The 17,138-nt window shown below is 41.0% G+C and overlaps 1 protein-coding gene across 8 annotated transcripts in view; it reads right to left on the bottom strand.

The window, feature by feature from the left end:
• The window catches only part of LIMCH1 (LIM and calponin homology domains 1), a 350,623-nt gene that overhangs the window by 10,205 nt on the left and 323,280 nt on the right, over positions 1-17,138 (bottom strand). For 4 of the 8 annotated variants that reach the window (XM_064366648.1, XM_021675666.2, XM_021675668.2 and 1 more), the window contains 7 exons: positions 12,694-12,774; positions 9,606-9,698; positions 8,647-8,751; positions 7,235-7,362; positions 5,227-5,348; positions 3,920-4,040; positions 1,543-1,620 (listed from right to left, as the gene is read on the bottom strand). In XM_064366648.1, the coding sequence (XP_064222718.1) occupies positions 1,543-1,620; positions 3,920-4,040; positions 5,227-5,348; positions 7,235-7,362; positions 8,647-8,751; positions 9,606-9,698; positions 12,694-12,774 (728 nt within the window). Of the gene's footprint in view, positions 1-1,533; positions 1,621-3,919; positions 4,041-5,226; positions 5,349-7,234; positions 7,363-8,646; positions 8,752-9,605; positions 9,699-12,693; positions 12,775-17,138 lie in introns of all 8 variants that reach the window. The other 4 variants (XM_064366652.1, XM_012474933.2, XM_012474934.2 and 1 more) reach the window with 2 other exon arrangements.

Below are 17,138 nucleotides of genomic sequence, written 5' to 3'. Positions count from 1 at the left end.
ATATGGAATGCTTCAGATTAGTATGGCTGCTGCACAAGAAAAATATGGATTTTTTAAGATGCCTATATCATGAATGAAATGAGGATTACAGAACTGATGATGAATAGGAGATCAAACATTAGATATAAATGGTAAACAACTGCTAGACTAAATATACTGGGTCTCCACTGTGGTACTGAATCTGGTATGTGTGTTTAAGTTATTTGTTTCGAGAAGTTTGTGTTGTAGTCTATTCAAATGCCTCAGAATGATTCCATATATTTATCATACTTTTTTATAAGTCTTAAAAGATAACTGAGTTTTGCTTTACTGAGGTTTCAATGTTGTTTTTAAATTTCCCTTAAGTGGTTCGCTGGTCTACTACAGCATTTCTTTTTACTTATTAAGAAAACAATATTTCTGTTTGAAAATAATCACCTGTGATACAGCAGACTAGGCAGAAGGCCCAGAGGGGTAAGATCTAATGTCTACTCTATCACCAAGTTCTCGGATTTTGTTTCATAAACTCACTTTGGGTTTCTCTTTCACATTTTAATATGAAAGGATTGGACCAGATTATGTCTACAATTTCTACCAGTGCAAACATTCTGTGAATGAAGGCACTTGCCTTCTCTCTAAACTGTAAGCCTCTTGTGGGCAGGACTGCATCTACTTCCTCTCTGTACCCCTGAAGCCTCCAGTACAGTGCCAGCAATGGACTGGAACCAAATCAGCAGAACACCACCAGGTGAAAGGACACCATCAGCAACCCATCTGAAACTAGACATCTGTCCTCTGAAAGGCAGCTTTTATACAACTAAGATCACATAGCAATGATGCCTAGTGTCTGAGAAACTCTTGGAATTATACAAGGAATGTAAAAATATGCAATATTATTTGAAAACCAGAAGGGTACAGAGGGACAGGAGAAACAGAAAGGAAGAGAGTAGAAAAGAGGAAGTGTTGCCCCAATCAAATGCTATTTATTAGGATTTCCCTCTTATCCAGTAGTTAAATGAAATTTCTACATCAAAGAAAATCTCTGAGCACTTAGTAATTTGTCTCTCTAGGGAATGGGAATTTGGGCAGCTTTTAAAAATATCATGGGGCCCACTTAATGACCAGAAGTCATCATTAGAGAGCTGGAGTAGGTTAGAAGGATAAAGTTTCGTGTGTCAGCCTCTGCCTGGTTCTCTGTAAGAGCCAACAGCGGATCCTGCCGAGAAAGGCCGAGCCCTTTTGGAGGGAAAGGCGCCAGTTTTGGAGCCCGGCGATTGTCTGGTGGATTTTATTATTAGATTGGAGGTTCCACACAATGTAATTAAAGCCCTATGGCCATAGTGGCACCAATGTCACAGGCCTGAATTTTTCTACTGCAGTTGATAAATCTGCAGGCAGATGGAGAATGTTCTCTTTCCTTCTGCCTCTGTGTGTGTATAGGAAGAGATGACGATAGACACATCCCTCAAAATCATTTGGCAAGCACTAATTCAGTTGAAATGATGCTTGGCAAGCTCAAGTCACAACAAAGCAGCCTCAGAAAGGCCTGCTGACCTCTTGTACCTGTTTGGTGACTGACCAGGAGGGGTGGGAGAACAGGGAGAGAAAGGCCCAGCCTGGAAGTTCTCTCGGGGACTTTTCCTGCAATATGGTAAAGGAGTCAAAAATTATGACAAGTAAAGAGAAGCCAAACTCCATTAAAGAAAGAAGACATTTTAGATTAGCAGGGAAAAAAAAGTTCGTGACAACCAAATCAAAGACCGCAAAGCTTCCTGGCAGTATTTTTTTTTTTTTTAATGAACAAAAATAGTAACAATGTCTAGCAAGAATTGTACATGCATTATCTACATCAAACCAAAACCAAGTGGGCACGCTGGCATTGTTGAACAGAAAAGGCAGAATGTTTTTATAATCTTTATTTTTAGTTACTTTCTTTTTAGCTAAAATTGCCGGGTTGTTTTTTGAGTTGCTCACCAAACTGCTTTGGCATGCTAATTAGATATAAAAATGATGGAGCTGGGGGAGGTGGCTCACGCCTGTAATCCCAGCACTTTGGGAGGCTGAGGCAGGCAGATCACGAGGTCAGGGGTTCAAGACCAGCCTGACCAACATGGTGAAACCCGGTCTCTACTTAAAAATACAAAAATTAGCCGGGCTTGGTGGTACACACCTGTAATCCCAGCTACTTGGGAGGCTGAGGCAGGAGAATTGCTTGAACCCGGGAGGTGGAGGCTGCAGTGAGCCGAGAGCGTGCCATAGCACTCCAGGCTGGGCAATAGAGTAAGACTCCGTCTCAAAAAAAAAAGGAAAAAAATGATGGACACAGTGAAAGGGGAAAGATGAGGAGGGATACAAGGGAGATCTTCAAGGAGAGCCCAGAGATCAAGGACAGACCTTAAAGGAGCTATTTTCAGTGACTTCCCCTATCGACAAATTCATTACGGATGCGTGTGATGAAGGATGATGTTCAAAACATGTCACAACTGATAGGTTGTGGGCATCAACAAAGTCAGAATGACCCCCAGCTAGAAGCTACCAGAATGGTTGTATGTGAGCCCTGCCTGTAATTAAGCCATCAGTTCTGGGTTCTTGCTTTTAAAAGTTAGTATCGTTTGAAAAGAAAAGGGGTAGAACACAGAAAAGAACAAGGGAAAGAAATCTACCAACACAGAAGTGAACAGAGCGTGAGTCTATGTGTCTTCCGCTTTCAGCGTAACTCCCTGATCCCACTTCCCACCCAAACCTCCCTCCCAAGGGAAAGCTGGTCTTCTCCAAATATCACAGCTTCATGTACCAATGCTTAAAAAAGAGATTAAACAACACTGCAATAATCAATAACAACAGTGATTATTTCCAGGTAATTTTAGCTTCTATGGATTCTGAGTGTCATATAGACAAATAGAAATGATACTGGATAGACAGAAGAGAAACAGAGGACATGGTTCAAATACTGCATCGAGAAAAAGGAAAATGTAACAGGAAAAATAAGGCAATATTTTCTCTTATAAAACAACTTATCATCATCACCTACACTTACTATTAGCCAGGCACAAAACCCTATGAGCTAGAGACTATTGTCATTCCCATTTTATAAATGAGGCAAAGAAAAATTGAGTAATTTGCTCAAGGTCCAATGTAGGCAAGTAGCCGAGTCAAAATCTGAATGTAGGTGGTCTGGCTCTAGGTAGAATGATTGGTTATAGTACCGTAAGTGTTAACATTTAAAAATTTTTGATTATAAGGTATCTCTGGCTCAAATATGATCTTAACTGTGAAACTGAGAGTTCATTGTGAATTTCTCTACTACTTAATCAGTTAAATAATTTGGATAATTATTTAGCTTCCCTGAGCCTCAATTTCATCACCTGGAAAATGGCAGGAACAATCTCATATAACGTCATTGGAAGGATTCAGTGAGTTAATGTATGAAAAGAAGAGGAGAGAAAAAATAAATGTAAACTCTTCAACAGAGTGCCAATTATATTGAAACGGTTCAAACATGATAGAAACTATTATTGTCAAAAATACTTTCTTACAATATTAAAATACAGCCCAAGTAGTTACCTTATGGGAGAGCATAATGAGAGAATAACATTTTTTTTCCTTGAATGAAACTCTGTCCACAGGCTCTGAGGCAATGTAACTCAAATGAATTACAAACACAACAGGCCTGCACATCCTTTCCAAGGTTTAAATTTGTGGGCTAACAACATAACTTTGCCTGTTACAACTCAATAAATTCAGAGCACATATTTACTTGCCAGGAAGACTGTTCCAAACTTCCATTCATATTGACTGTCTTGTCAACGAGATTTAATGGAGAGAAAGCACAAACATGCTGCTGTCATCTTGCCATCTCACATTTTTCATTCTTCACCCTTCTAAGTAAATACATTTTTCAAAAAAAGGAATCCCACAGCCATCTTGTCTGGTTACTCACTTTCGTCTTTCACCGGGAGACTCAATCTGATGGTTAATGCTTTTATCCAGTGGGAGAGTTTTTGGCTTCACGTCTTCTGCACTGTGCATTGGATTTAATACCTGCTGATTCTGGGATGGATCTGAGGTCAATTAAAGAACGTAAATGTAGTACACAGTAAAATCACTTTACTTCCTAGTAAGTCACATTTCTTTAAAAGTGCTAATGCCTGTTGAGATTTCATAGCAATTTCATCCAGGTCATGGGCATATGGTGGTTAGAGAAGCCACTTAAATTGCTGTATCGTGATTTAGTTCTGGCAACAAAGGAGGTCAGCAACCATGCCCTTTCTGCTGGCTGATTTCTGATGTCATAAAAGAGTATTTTAAAAAACTGACTTCCTATACATGAAAGAAAGCAAATCTAGGCAGATGCAATTGTAACTTGGAACATAATTTCTAAAACACAGTGAATAGCCATTGCTTTCTCTGACCCATGGATCACACCAACTGTGACGTGGTTTAACTCCATGCGGCACCTGAGTGGTATTCAGCTTGCTGGATATCTCTGTTTGGGAACACACACAAATCTATGCTTATGTATTATAATCAACCCAGGTAAATATATGTATAGATAACAGGCCAAAAAATGTAAGGTAAAATTCATTAATTCCACCATTAAAAATGTTTATTTGGTCAGCCAGATTTGCTTTGGCAATAAACACATTTACTAGGGTCGCTCTTTCATCCTCTTAGCTCACTCCTCCTCTTTATGTAATTCAACATTTGAAGTTTCATTCATAGATATATGAATGATCCTGAAGACCCTTGGCATGTAGAATTTGATCATTTTGGTGAGGAATACATTTGAATCTTCTCGTGGTGAGCCAGGAGCCACAGGTGGGAATGAGGGTGAAATGGCAATGGGAGCTGATGGAACCTTCCCAACATTCCAGCACCCGTATCTCACCCAGCTTTGGGGATTCCATTCCCCCACAACCATTTAATTGGGGAGATTATATCCAAAGGTGGAAGTGCAAATTTGAGGAAGTCTCAGAAGGTACTACTTATGAAGGTCAAAGGTTTTCTGTAAAGTTAAAATTTTTTTAAAGTGCTAATACCCTCTAGGTCTCACTGAGTCCCCAGCAAGTTCCTATAGAGTCTGGGCACATGGTGGTGGGAATTTATTCACTATACATTGGGCCTAAGCTAGAAGTCCAGGGCCCTTAGAGAGACGCCTGCAGCCAGCAGAGGTCATATCTTTCTGGACAATCTGGGGGTCTTACAACAATTTAAACATTGAATGAAACTGGCCTTCTCCATTCTTACCCTGAGCGAGCTGTGGGTTCGTCCCACAGTGTGGGGCCCCAGCCTCAGTATCCAGCTGATGGTCTTCATGGACTCCTTTCGATACAGGGTTCCCAGAATGAACCAAGGCCCCTTGAGTTAGGCTGTTAAATAAAGAGGTATACCTCAGAGCAGGGAAAAAAGCAACTGAATCCAACTTATTGGTCCTATAACTTAAAGGATGGAAGTACCAATTACAATATAAAAAAAGAGATGAGACTGTTTATTCTTTCTATTTTAAAATAGATTGAAAATGATAAAGTACAACAAATTTCTATCATCCATCCATTCAACAAGCTCAACAGACTATCATTTCTGATGTCTCCTCTGTCCACAAAGGTCTTCATTCTCATAATTTCAAGGAATGCCAGAGCTAACTAGAATCCCCTGATGTTCGCAAGAGAGGACTTATTGCAAAAATCATTTGGCCACATGGAATCTTTGAAGACCATGGTAACTCACTAGTCTTTCGGTGGCATCTATGTGCAAAGAATGAAGAGAAGAAGTAGATGAAAGTTTTTCTGGTGACAACAGGCACAGTCTGGAGAACTAGCTAAAATTCATGTAAAATGCCTGTCTGTAGATATGGCAAAAATTCACGTAAACAGCTTATCAGCACCATTCAGCTCTTCCTGACTAGTGGTTTTCATTGCATAAAACTGGAAAGTCCCTTTAAAGAGTGTAAACTGGAAAGTCTTCCAAGGGCTCTGCAGTTGCTGGACACAGCCCTGAGCACCTGTAGCGGACAATTTAACCAGTCTTCTAGCTGATGAGCATAGGAGAATTCTCAGAGCAAAACCCCACCAGGAGAGCTCTGTTCCCAGCCCATCTTTCAAGTTGGCCGGTCTTTGAAAATGACACTTAGCCTTTCATGCCTTCAGATCCCTCTGGGATGCTGTTTGTGTGCACAGGCATGCACTCTTGCCAATACCTACCTGGTATCTCAGACTCCTAGAGGCAAACATCTTTCCCATGAAGAACTTGTTAGTGGCAGAGCACTGCCAGCTTCTTGGGCTTTCTGTGGGTCCCTTCTAGGTAAGGGGTGGGGTGGGGTGGCATCAATAAGCCCATTACAACCCACAGCCACAACCAGAGTCTGCTCCAGTCTGAGCTCATTTTGAGTGCTCCAGGGGTCTCTAGCTGTCCTTTTCTGATCTCCCATGGAACACAGTAGAGCCCATGGGTGGGGTGACTACCCACAACCAGTTGATTAGTTGGTTATCCTTTATAGTATCACCAGGGTAAACATGGTTTCTAACAGCTCAGAAGATAATAATGGCCAAGTGCAGGTCCACAGTGAAACCACAGTGGTGGGACCCCAGGGTCTCATTTCAGTTTCTGTCGCTCCAGACACATTCATCATTTCAAGTGAGTAATATTTAGGTTTGGGGCTTTGAATTGACAACATACTCCTTTGAGGACTGATACTGTCCCCTTTTGTTTAAAAGAGAGTTTGTCTATTTTAAAATAAGGCTATTTAGGCCAGGCATGGTGGCTCATGCCTGTAATCCCAGCACTTTGGGAAGCGGAGGCAAGTGGATCACCTGAGGTAACGAGTTCGGGACCAGTCTGATCAACATGGTGAAATCTTGTCTCTACTAAAAATACGAAAATTAGCCGGGCATGATGGCACATGCCTGTAGTCCCAGCTACTCAGCAGGCTGAGGCAGGAGACTCACTTGAACCTGGGTGGTGGCAGCTGCAGTGAGCCAAGGTCATGCCATTGCACTCCAGCCTGGATGACAGAGTAAGACTCCGTCTCAGGAAAAAAAAAAAAAGGAGAAAAAAAAGAAGGCTATTTATATTCAAGAGCATAAGGACACTGATTTTAGAACTATTACAATATGTCCAAGCAATATGTAATGTGTCATTGGAACATTCATTTCAAAGCTGAATATAATTTGCATCAGCAATGAGTACCCTTCCTGGGAGCACATGAGCAGGGCCCAGCTTTGTACATTTTCATGGACGGCCTGAGCTGGACTCATACCTGCCCTTCTCCTCCAGTCGATCACTTTCCCTAGTCTTCAGCAATAAGTCATTGTCGTCTCCCTGGAATGATTTCTTCCATCTTCTGTCTTGTTTTTCATCTTGACAGTTTTCCAGGTCTATCTTATTCTAAGGAGGAAAGGATAATCTTAAGTATACATTTTAAACACATTGTATAACACTTATCTCTGGCCAGGGATATCGGAAGTATTTTTCAATCATGTTGCCTATAATTTAAAGAACAGTTGTCCAAATTGACTGAATAGCAACTGATTTCCAACTATTTGGAGTAAATGTATAATCTGAATCTCTTTTGAAAGTTATCACAAAAGGGAATTGATTAGAAAATCCCTCTTTCAAAATAAAACAGTGATAGGGCTGCTCATTTCAGGACAAATGGTTTTCTGGCATCCACATCCACAGGTTATTTTCTTTTATGTGAAGTATGGACTATCCAGGTCTTGATATAACTTCTGCCTGATACTTCCATCTTCTATGACCTTATCTGGGGGATGTGGAGGCAGACCAGATCCTTTAGGCTCTCTCTGGCCTTCAAAGACAACACGTAAATTTCTTGTGATTTTTGTTTGTCTGTTTTTAGTGCTGCCCTACATAAGTTCATTTTATTTATTTATTTAGGGTTTTTTGTTTTGTTTTTAAGTTTCAGGGTACATATGCAGGATACGCAGGTTTGAAGATAAACATGTACAATGGTGGTTTGTTGCATCCACCTATACCTAAATGTTAAGCCCAGCATGTATTGGCTAGTTTTGTTTTGTTTTGTTTTGTTTTTTTCCTTTAGAGACAGGGTCTTGTTCTCTCAGCCAGGCTGGAGTACAGTGGTACAATGGCAAGATCATGATCACTGCCGTCTTTACTCCCTGGGCTCAAGGAATCCTTCTGCCTTAGCCTCCCAGGTAGCTGGGACTACACGTCTTGTGGAATGTCGGGGGTTAGAAGCAATTTTCACGGACGCTGGTGGAGAACGTATTACTGACATCTCTGCTGCTGCCAAACAATGGAAAGGAATGTATGGTATGGCAGAGGGGAATAAATGTCTATTGAATGAATGAATGATCTGGGAACTGGGCTATGAGAATAATAATCCAGAACATGACTTCACTAATTGAGATCTTGCCAGCCAGGTGTGGAGAGACTTTGGCTGCCAGCCTACTGGGAAAGATCTTTCTGGGGTAATGACTTTACCACTCCCCAGGAAATGACTCTAGAGTTTGGCTGTAGCAGTGATGGAACAATGGGGTACCACAGCCACATAGCAGCTGACGTGATTCTAGGGGACTAGCTAGTCTTGGATTTAAACTATTGAGTCTGGTGGGTGACCCTGGTCTTGGGGTTTTGTACTTCTATTTAGGTTTATTTATTTTACAAATTGCTTTTAATCTGTGGTCTCACCATTGCCCCACTGCCTTCAGTCACGGAGGAGGAGGTAGACAGCTGGTCAGCGGAACTTGAAGAAATAGTAAATGGAACCACAGTGTCTTCAATTATCTTACGCTCCTAAGGGGAAGGACAGAAATCAATGAAAGGGGGAAAAATAAAAATCACATTTGTCAAGAGAAAAATGTCATTAAGGCATTTAGAAAAAAATCAGAATATGTGCAAACAAGCAGGGCATTTTAAAAAGTCTTATTTTCCAAAAGCATGCAAATCATATAATACTCTCCATATGCAATAATTTAGAAATTAACATTTAATTTCGAAAAACAAAGTCTTTGCAAATTAATTAGAAGGATGCAAGAAGCCTAATTAGAAATGCTATTAGGGATACAATTATGCACAAAACGTATTGTTGGATATAAAATTCACAACAATATTAATTATGAACAAATTGTAGATAATATGCATAAAATGCAGCCCGCTTTAAATTGTCTAATGTGTTCTGGCTTATTCATTTAAAAAACAAAATGAACCTAAACAAAATTCTCTTCTCCTTCAAATCTCTTTAGTGCTCTATAGTAAATGCATTCATTCAGCCTTAGTATCAAAATTATCATCATAAAATTAATTCACTAGTAGCAAACAGCAAACAAACACACAAATGAATGCAACTGATTCTTTCATGTCACCTCTCTAAGATCAATCAAGAATCTGACTCACGGACTAGAGAACAGATGTAATTGTATCATCTCCCTTGACTGTGACTCAACACACCCTTACCACAAACTGTATTTGCTGGGAATTGTGGTCTTTTAGAACCTACATGACATGACTATTTTAAAGAGGTTGATAGGATTCTGCTGTCAGTAAACAACCACAGCCACATGCATCTGCATGCCACAGACACAGAGAGTGTTGCTAAACTTTGAGGAATTGGGACGACAAGGTCAAATTCCTCCTTGGGAATTTCCTACCTCCTCATAGTATCTGCGTTCTTCCTCTTCCACCTCCTTTTGGGCCTTTTCCCACTCTTCTTTCAGCTTGTCCTGCTCCTTCTGGTACCTCTCCTGTTACAGAATTTCCATAGATTGTTCTGAACTGACCACTGCATACATCACTGGGAATTCCCCCCACTAAACCACCATGTACAACACGTTGCAAGATTTTCTTCTTCTTCCAAGCATTCTGAATCTGATTGATTCATGCAATAAAAAGGGCATACTGTTTTGTAGCACTCAAATATTTTGGGAACATAAAAATCCAATGGACAGCAATATTTTCTGCTGCTCACGTTTTATAGAATTGTTTCTTAGATATATGAGTAGATATTTGCTTACAGAAAGAGAAAAGACGGAAAGGTGGAAAGCCTCTAAAATCCTCTTTCACTCAGATTTTGTTCCAGGTGAGCCAAACCAATAGTTTGGTTTTATTGGGCCCTTTAGAGATGAGTTTTACCATTCCACTAATAGAAATGCATTTCGGAGAAGACTGTGATAAAAGATGAAAAACCTTGAAGGTTTATAAGACAGACAATACATGAAGGTCCACAGTGGACATGATAATTAGCTGAGTAGCTGAATTACTCTTTGCTTGTAACTGTTCTACCAAAATAGAGTCTTCCTAGCTTTAAGTAACTTCTAAATTAAGAGTAGTTTTTAAACAGTCCATTAGAGTACTTCAGAACAACCATTTTTGTTTTCAGAAATAATGCAGCCCAAGTCACCATTTCTGGGAGGAAAAAAGAACATACTATGAATAAAACTGGTGTTCGAATTGTGACTGGAGTCCTTGACAGCTGATTAGAAGAAATGAATAAATGGGGATTGAAATTAATGCATAAAATGAGAAGTGACACTCCTGATGCCTTGGGAATGGCTTCCTGACATGACAGAGACAAAGGAACCATTGATGTGCAGTACACACATTCAAATATTTTGGGCTAATTATTGTCAATCCTCTCTTCAAGGCTGAAACAAATCTGCTTCTGTCTTCCTGGGGAAGGCACTGAGATTTCCTCCAGGCATCACCTGTTTTGTCGGTATCTTAGGAGCAGAAGGACTTTCTTGGTGTTCTCTGGAGCCTGGTATTCTTATTAACTTGAAGAAAATCATTGTTGATCAACCCATGGCATACTCTTTATCACCAGGTAAAAATTTGTTATGAAAATCAAATACTGCAAAGTTTTAGAGAGGGACTTCAGGGGCTTTTAAGAATAGAGGAAAGAGACCTTAAAACTACATAAAACCTTCTTAGACTTCTTGGTCTAGGAGCTTGCATCACGTGTTACCCTCCCCAAGAGGATGAACTGATGATGCAGAGAATGAAAGGTGCAGTATTTCTCTCTCTCTCCCTCGCCCTCTCCTACAAACACCTTGGCCCACAACCCACGATGCCATACCAGGCAACAAGTCAGAGACACAGGAGCAATACAAAGGCCGGGTGCCTGCATCTGTTACCAGGGTCACCCCTTGGTGTGTAATAGAGCATCACAGTGGGGAGCACATTTGCCTGACTTCACAATGTGGAAATCTGACTCTTGGCTGTTCACCATTTAGCTGAGGAATGAGCACCTACTCTCCCAGAGAAGAGCAGATGGGCAGGGCTGCACTGAGGTTTCCCAATGGACCTCAAATCCCAGTAGCCCCGAGACTTTGATGAATCGGGTTCCTACTAACAGTTTGGTATTGAAGGCTTACCCTTCTGCAAGTTCCAAAATGCCAAACTTAACAGGCAGAGCCCAAACCACACTACCATCTACTACTCAGCCTCCACCACCTCACCCCTGGGAATTAAGCCAAAAGGATTAGAACAAAAAAGATAAAAGAAAGAAAGAAAAAGTAAGCAAAATAAACTTGCATTAAGCATTGCTTTCTATAAGCAGCAGAAAGTCATAAAAATTAATGAGATTTAACATTATTTTCATTTATTGACTGACTGTAATATCAGTACTAGTAGGAATATAGTGGAAGGAGCATGAGTTTTAAAGTCATCCAGACTTGGATTTGAATCTGGGCTTGACACCTGTTAGTTGTGTAACCCTGGACAATTAATTTAACTTCGGTGAGCTTTACTTTCTTCAATGGCAAACAAGGGCTAATAAGACATACTTTGAAGTGCTGTTTGAGGATTAAATGAGGTAAAAATGTCAAGCACTAACCACAGTTCCTGGCACATCCCAGGTACTCAATCTGGGTTAGTTCTTCAGGTTGCTAGGTTACCGTCTGAAGCCCTGTTAATCATAAAGCTGGCATGAAGTAGGAGTGTGATGAACTTACTACCAGAATTTTTCTAGAATTGATAATCACAGCAGCTTTTTACAAAGGTAGAATAAACGTTTCTTTTTCTTTTTTTTTTTTTCTTTTTGAGACAGCCTCACTCTGTTGTCTAGGATGGAGTGCAGTGGTGGGATCTCAGCTCACTGCATCCTCTGCCTCCTGGGTTCAAGCGATTCTCCTGTCTCAGCCTTCTGAGTAGCAGGAATTACAGGTGTGCACCACACGTGGCTAATTTTTGTATTTTTGGTAGAGATGGGCTTTTGTCATGTTGGCCAGGCTGGTCTCCAACTCCTGACCTCAGGTGATCCACTCACATCGGCTTCCCAAAGTGCTGGGATTACAATCATGAGCCACTGTGCCCAGCTCTCAAAGGCAGAGCAAACATTTCTATTTACGAAACTAGACTGAGGCTAAATTTTATTTCATGTGTATGCCAGCAGAGAGCTTTTAGATAATTCATTCCCACTGCTACTTGGACTGGAAATTGATTGACAACTAAGGAGGTGATGAATGGGTAGACTGGCCCTTAACCATACTTGGAGGGTTTTTTGGTTAAACATTAATATGAATCGTTTTTCATTATGTTTATTACTGCAGTCTTCGGCAGGAAAAATGAGACACAGGGTACTCTGTTACATGGACACAAAATGAACTGACTTGAGACTCACTAACTTCTGAGAAAAACTAGATTCCCTTTATTTCCTGTGCTAAAAGTCTACTTAATGCAATGGAAAATACAAGGGGAAAAAAAGAAAAAGAAAAAAAAAAGCAGCAAACCCAGTCCTACCTGGAGCAAACGTTCCTGTTCCTGTTGCCACTTTTCCTGTCGCCTGCGCTCCTCTTCTGGGTCCCATGCCCAGAACTTAAACTGCTCAGAAAAATAAAACCATGATGAGAATTGAGCCATGTCCTCAAGGGACAGGCCAGGTCAAGAGAAGACAATTGGCTTCTGGCCTGGCACCCAGATTGACACACAGAAGCAGAAGGCTTCACCTATCTAAATATCTTCTTTGGTGGCAGAAACCATTTTTTAATCTTAGTCCTTCTTTGGTTTACTTCCAAGATGCTGATATGATTCTGTGAATCTTTTTGGAGCTAATAAAAACACAAAGTAATTAGCCACTGGCATTGGAAGGCTTTGCTTCATTCTCTTAGAAGTGATTTCTCTGAAATGCATTCGTGCTTCTGAGTCTAAGGTGCTCATTCTGCATACTGATCCCAGGTCTAAGCAAACAAGACCAGTTATTTTAGCAGAAATGCATTTTGTAGGAAGTGGTATTTCCCATGCTATGAAACCAATTTTTTATACTGCTGTTGCTTTTCCACACCAGCTTTCCCTATAGTGGGTTATCTAACTCAGCAATGCTCACCAGTACCACCTAAGATCCAGGCAAACAGATCACTTGGGGTCCACAAGACACAAACACTCAAGCCCAAGGACTTACTTCCTTTTTGAATTAATAAAAGGTTTTTGCAAGTTTGGAAACCAAGTAAATAATGAGGAATAATGCAGAAAAATGCATGAACCAAAGCAGGTGTCCAGGCCACAGAAGATGACACTGGGAGGGTGTAGGTGGGGAAGGGAAATCACAGCCTGCCCTGGGAAACTAGGAAAAGAGGGGCTGCTGTGTTTAAAGTCAGCTGCCCCAGTCACCCAGAGTAGATGCCCAGACAGACCAGGTTCCCAGTAAGTGTGCTCCTCCCTTCCCTTTGTTCTGATGGGGTAGGATAGCAAGGCAACTGCCTGGGAATCATGAGTAGAAAAAGCAAAGCAAGGGTAGGGAAGTTGTTGGGGGATGCGAAACAGGGTTGGGGTGGGGAGGGGTGCAGGCAGAATCTATGTACCCTTGTAGCCTGGGAAGATGGACAGGGACAGTCCTATCCAAGGTTTTGATAGATCCAGTTAGTGTCTCGGGTACCTGGCCAACCCACCCCTCACTCTGCATGGCCCCCAACAGGTCCACATTAGCATTCAGGTGCATGGCAGGTGGGCTGGCCCAGGAAAGTATCCTCAAGCAGAGAATGCAGGCCAGGCCATGGGTGATGCTTGATTTATAACTTCATAAATATTTAGAACTTTAATATATTTGGACAAATCAAACATGGGCCTCATTTTGTACTCTTGCTGCTGTGTTTCCTGCAATTGATCGGGATGGCCATGATGCTCACAGCATAGTTAAATACAAGTGGGCCAATAAGCTACAGATATTAGCTTATCACTTCCTGCTTGCCACTCTTGAGATTCACACTGCATATTAGCATATTACAGGCTCTGAGATGTTATGCAAGGGGCAAATCATTTAATTATATATGCAGATGGTCCCCAACTTAGGATGGTTTAACTTAACAATTTTTCAAGTTTATGATGGTGCAAAAGCAATATGCCGTCAGTAGAAACTGTACTTCAAATACCCAAACAACCATTCTGTTTTTCACTTTTAGAATGGTATTTAATAAATTTCATGAGATTTTCAACACTTTATCATAAAATAGGCTTTGTGTGAGATGACTTTGCCCAAATGCAGGCTAACATAAATGTTTTGAGCATGTTTAAGGTAGGCGAGGCTGAGCTATAATGTTCAGTAGGTTGGGCGTATCAGATGCATTTTTGACTTAAAGTATTTTCAACTTAAGATGAGTTTATTGGGATGTAACCCCGTTCTTAAGTTGAAGAGGATCTGTTATCTAAAATTTCCCAAACTCCCTTGGATGACCATAAATGTTGTCCAAATGTGGTTACACCAGATGGGAAATTCTACTGAAATGTAATAGTGTTGGAAGTCGGCTCCACCTGTCATTCTCCCAGAACTGGAGGCAGTTTAAACGTTCAGAAGTTCTTCCAGGGGCATGGCCCCTCTTTGTCTTTTGAGGGAAAAGGGGATTTTTATGTGAATAAAGCCATAAAAGACCACTGAGGAAAGTCCAGTAGTAGGAAAATAAGAGAAACAACTAGGAATTATTTAATTTCTAAATTTCACTAGGCTCTCAGGAATAAGTCAAGTAAGAAGTGGGCAGATAGGAGGAGGAAGTACAGGGTGGGAGGACTGAGCATAGAAAATACGGAATATGTGTTAAAAGGCAAGAGAGAAAAGCAGTGGGTATTTTAAGAGGAGGATAAAGGGGAAGAAACCAGCATGATAAACAAGAAAGAATGAAACAATGATCTTGCTCCTTCTTTTGCAGATTATTTACTGGGTGCTGACTGTGCGCCAGGGTGGATACCAGCTGGCCAAGTGGCCCAGCCTGGTGGAGCTTACACCTGAGTGCGTGTGGGGTGGAAGAGTGACCAATATATACATATGACCAGAAGACAGTGTGATAACTATCATAAGAGATATAAAAGGTGCTAGAGGAAGTCAGAATGAACAGCATTTAACTCACTTTGTCCTCCAATTTACCTGTTTACAAGTCTGTATCTTCCTCTGGTCTAGGGATTCCTCAGGAGGCAGGAAGAGCCCCTCAGACTCCTAATGACTCCAAGACCTCATATTTTTAGGCCTTCCACAAATGTTTGTTGAATAAATGAATGGAATCCCTTCATGCTGGGTAATGCATCTCCTACCGTCAGAGTTCCTTCCTTTCATAGTCCCGAGGTCCTCAGGTACTCCAAGTCTGACCAAAAATAGCCAGTCTATGGAGCCCAGCATAATCCAATGCTTATCTCCTCCTGAAGCTTTATTTATTTCAAGTTTCTTTTATTTTCTATTCTATGATGAGCCATTTACCATCAAAAGCACATTAAATTTTCAGAGGATTTACTTAAGTGAGCCAGTGATTTGTGTCTTCCTTACTCTATTTTCCATAAACCAGAAATGAGAATGTGTTTCTTTGGAATGCCCTTCCTCTCCACCCCTCCCCAAGGGGCATAGACAACTGACATCCTTGTTCCAAATGCAATTTACAATGGAAATCTTTAGATCTGTGCCATGGATGCTAGCTTTGGGATCGTTTTGGGGTTCCCATCCATCATCAATGAACTTAGCTTCCCAGGAACCTCAGGATTCCCAGTATGGGCTTGAGACTGAGCCTCCACACATAGTCCCTAGTTTTGAAGTGTGGCTGGGGACACCAAGGGTTATGCAACAAGTGATGGATCCCTTCTCTGTTCTGCAGAGGCATTCAAGAACTCCCTAAGGGAGACAATTTCCCTATAGATAAGAATTGATATTGACTATGGTGGGTCTCTTGGATTAGCTATTGGGAGCAGGAGAGGATTCATTTACATATCAGGCACTGTGCTAGAGGCTTCTGAATAATTATTTCAATTAAGGCTCATAACAACTTCAAAAGAAAAGTACTGTCATTTTATTGTACAGTCAAGGAAGATGAGGCTACACACTAGATCCAGAATCAAAGGTACAGTAGTGATTATGTGGCTGAGCCCAGGCTGCTCAAGGGCAATGCCACAGTTGGTTGTGCCACAGAGGAAGTCTCCGAATCTAGGCCAGGTGCAGTGGCTCACACCTGTAATCCCAGCACTTTGGGAAGCTGAGGCAGGTGGATCATGAGGTCAGGAGATAGAGACTATCCTGGCTAACACGGTGAAACCCCATCTCTACTAAAAATACAAAAAATTAGGTGGGCATGGTGGCACGCGCCTGCAGTCCCCACTACTCATGAGGCTGAGGCAGGAAAATCACTTGAACCCAGGAGGCGGAGGTTGCAATGAGCCGAGATCACACCACTGCACTCCAGCCTGGGCAACAGAGTGAGACACCGCCTCAAAAAAAAAAAAAATAGTAAGTCTCCAAATCTAATGGGAATTTCAGAGGGGGAACAAGGAGGATAGGCCCAAGATTAGAAACACTAGCTTCAGATGTCATGCAGCAGCAAGGAATTTCCACAGCATCTTGTGTCTTATTTTAATTCACAAATACTTTCTTATTTAATTAAAATACAAAAGGCAAGCAACATTATAGATAATATTGGTCAAATACTGATTATGAGAAGGGGTGCAAAAATTAGAGCTTAAGTCTCTTGGAAAGTTCTGTGCTTCCTGCAATTGATTGGGATGGCTATGATGCTCACAGAATAGTCAAATACAAGTGGGCCAATAACCTAGGTCCCATCTGCCAACAATATACTATGTTCAAGTACTATCCTTATGTTAAAAAATGAGGTGCATTTAAAAAAAGTGTCTACAGAAATTGTCAGTTTTAATATTAATTCCTACTGTTATATTCTATTTTTTTATTATTCTATTCTATTCTTTCTTTGAGATAGTCTCACTCT

This window comes from Aotus nancymaae, unplaced genomic scaffold, assembly GCF_030222135.1.
Source record: "Aotus nancymaae isolate 86718 unplaced genomic scaffold, 86718_ANA_hifiasm-v0.15.2.pri h1tg000006l, whole genome shotgun sequence".
In the NCBI taxonomy this organism is placed as follows: Eukaryota; Metazoa; Chordata; class Mammalia; order Primates; family Aotidae; genus Aotus; species Aotus nancymaae.
The sequence above is the reverse complement of the archived record's forward strand: the minus strand, read 5'-3'. Positions and strand labels throughout refer to the sequence as shown.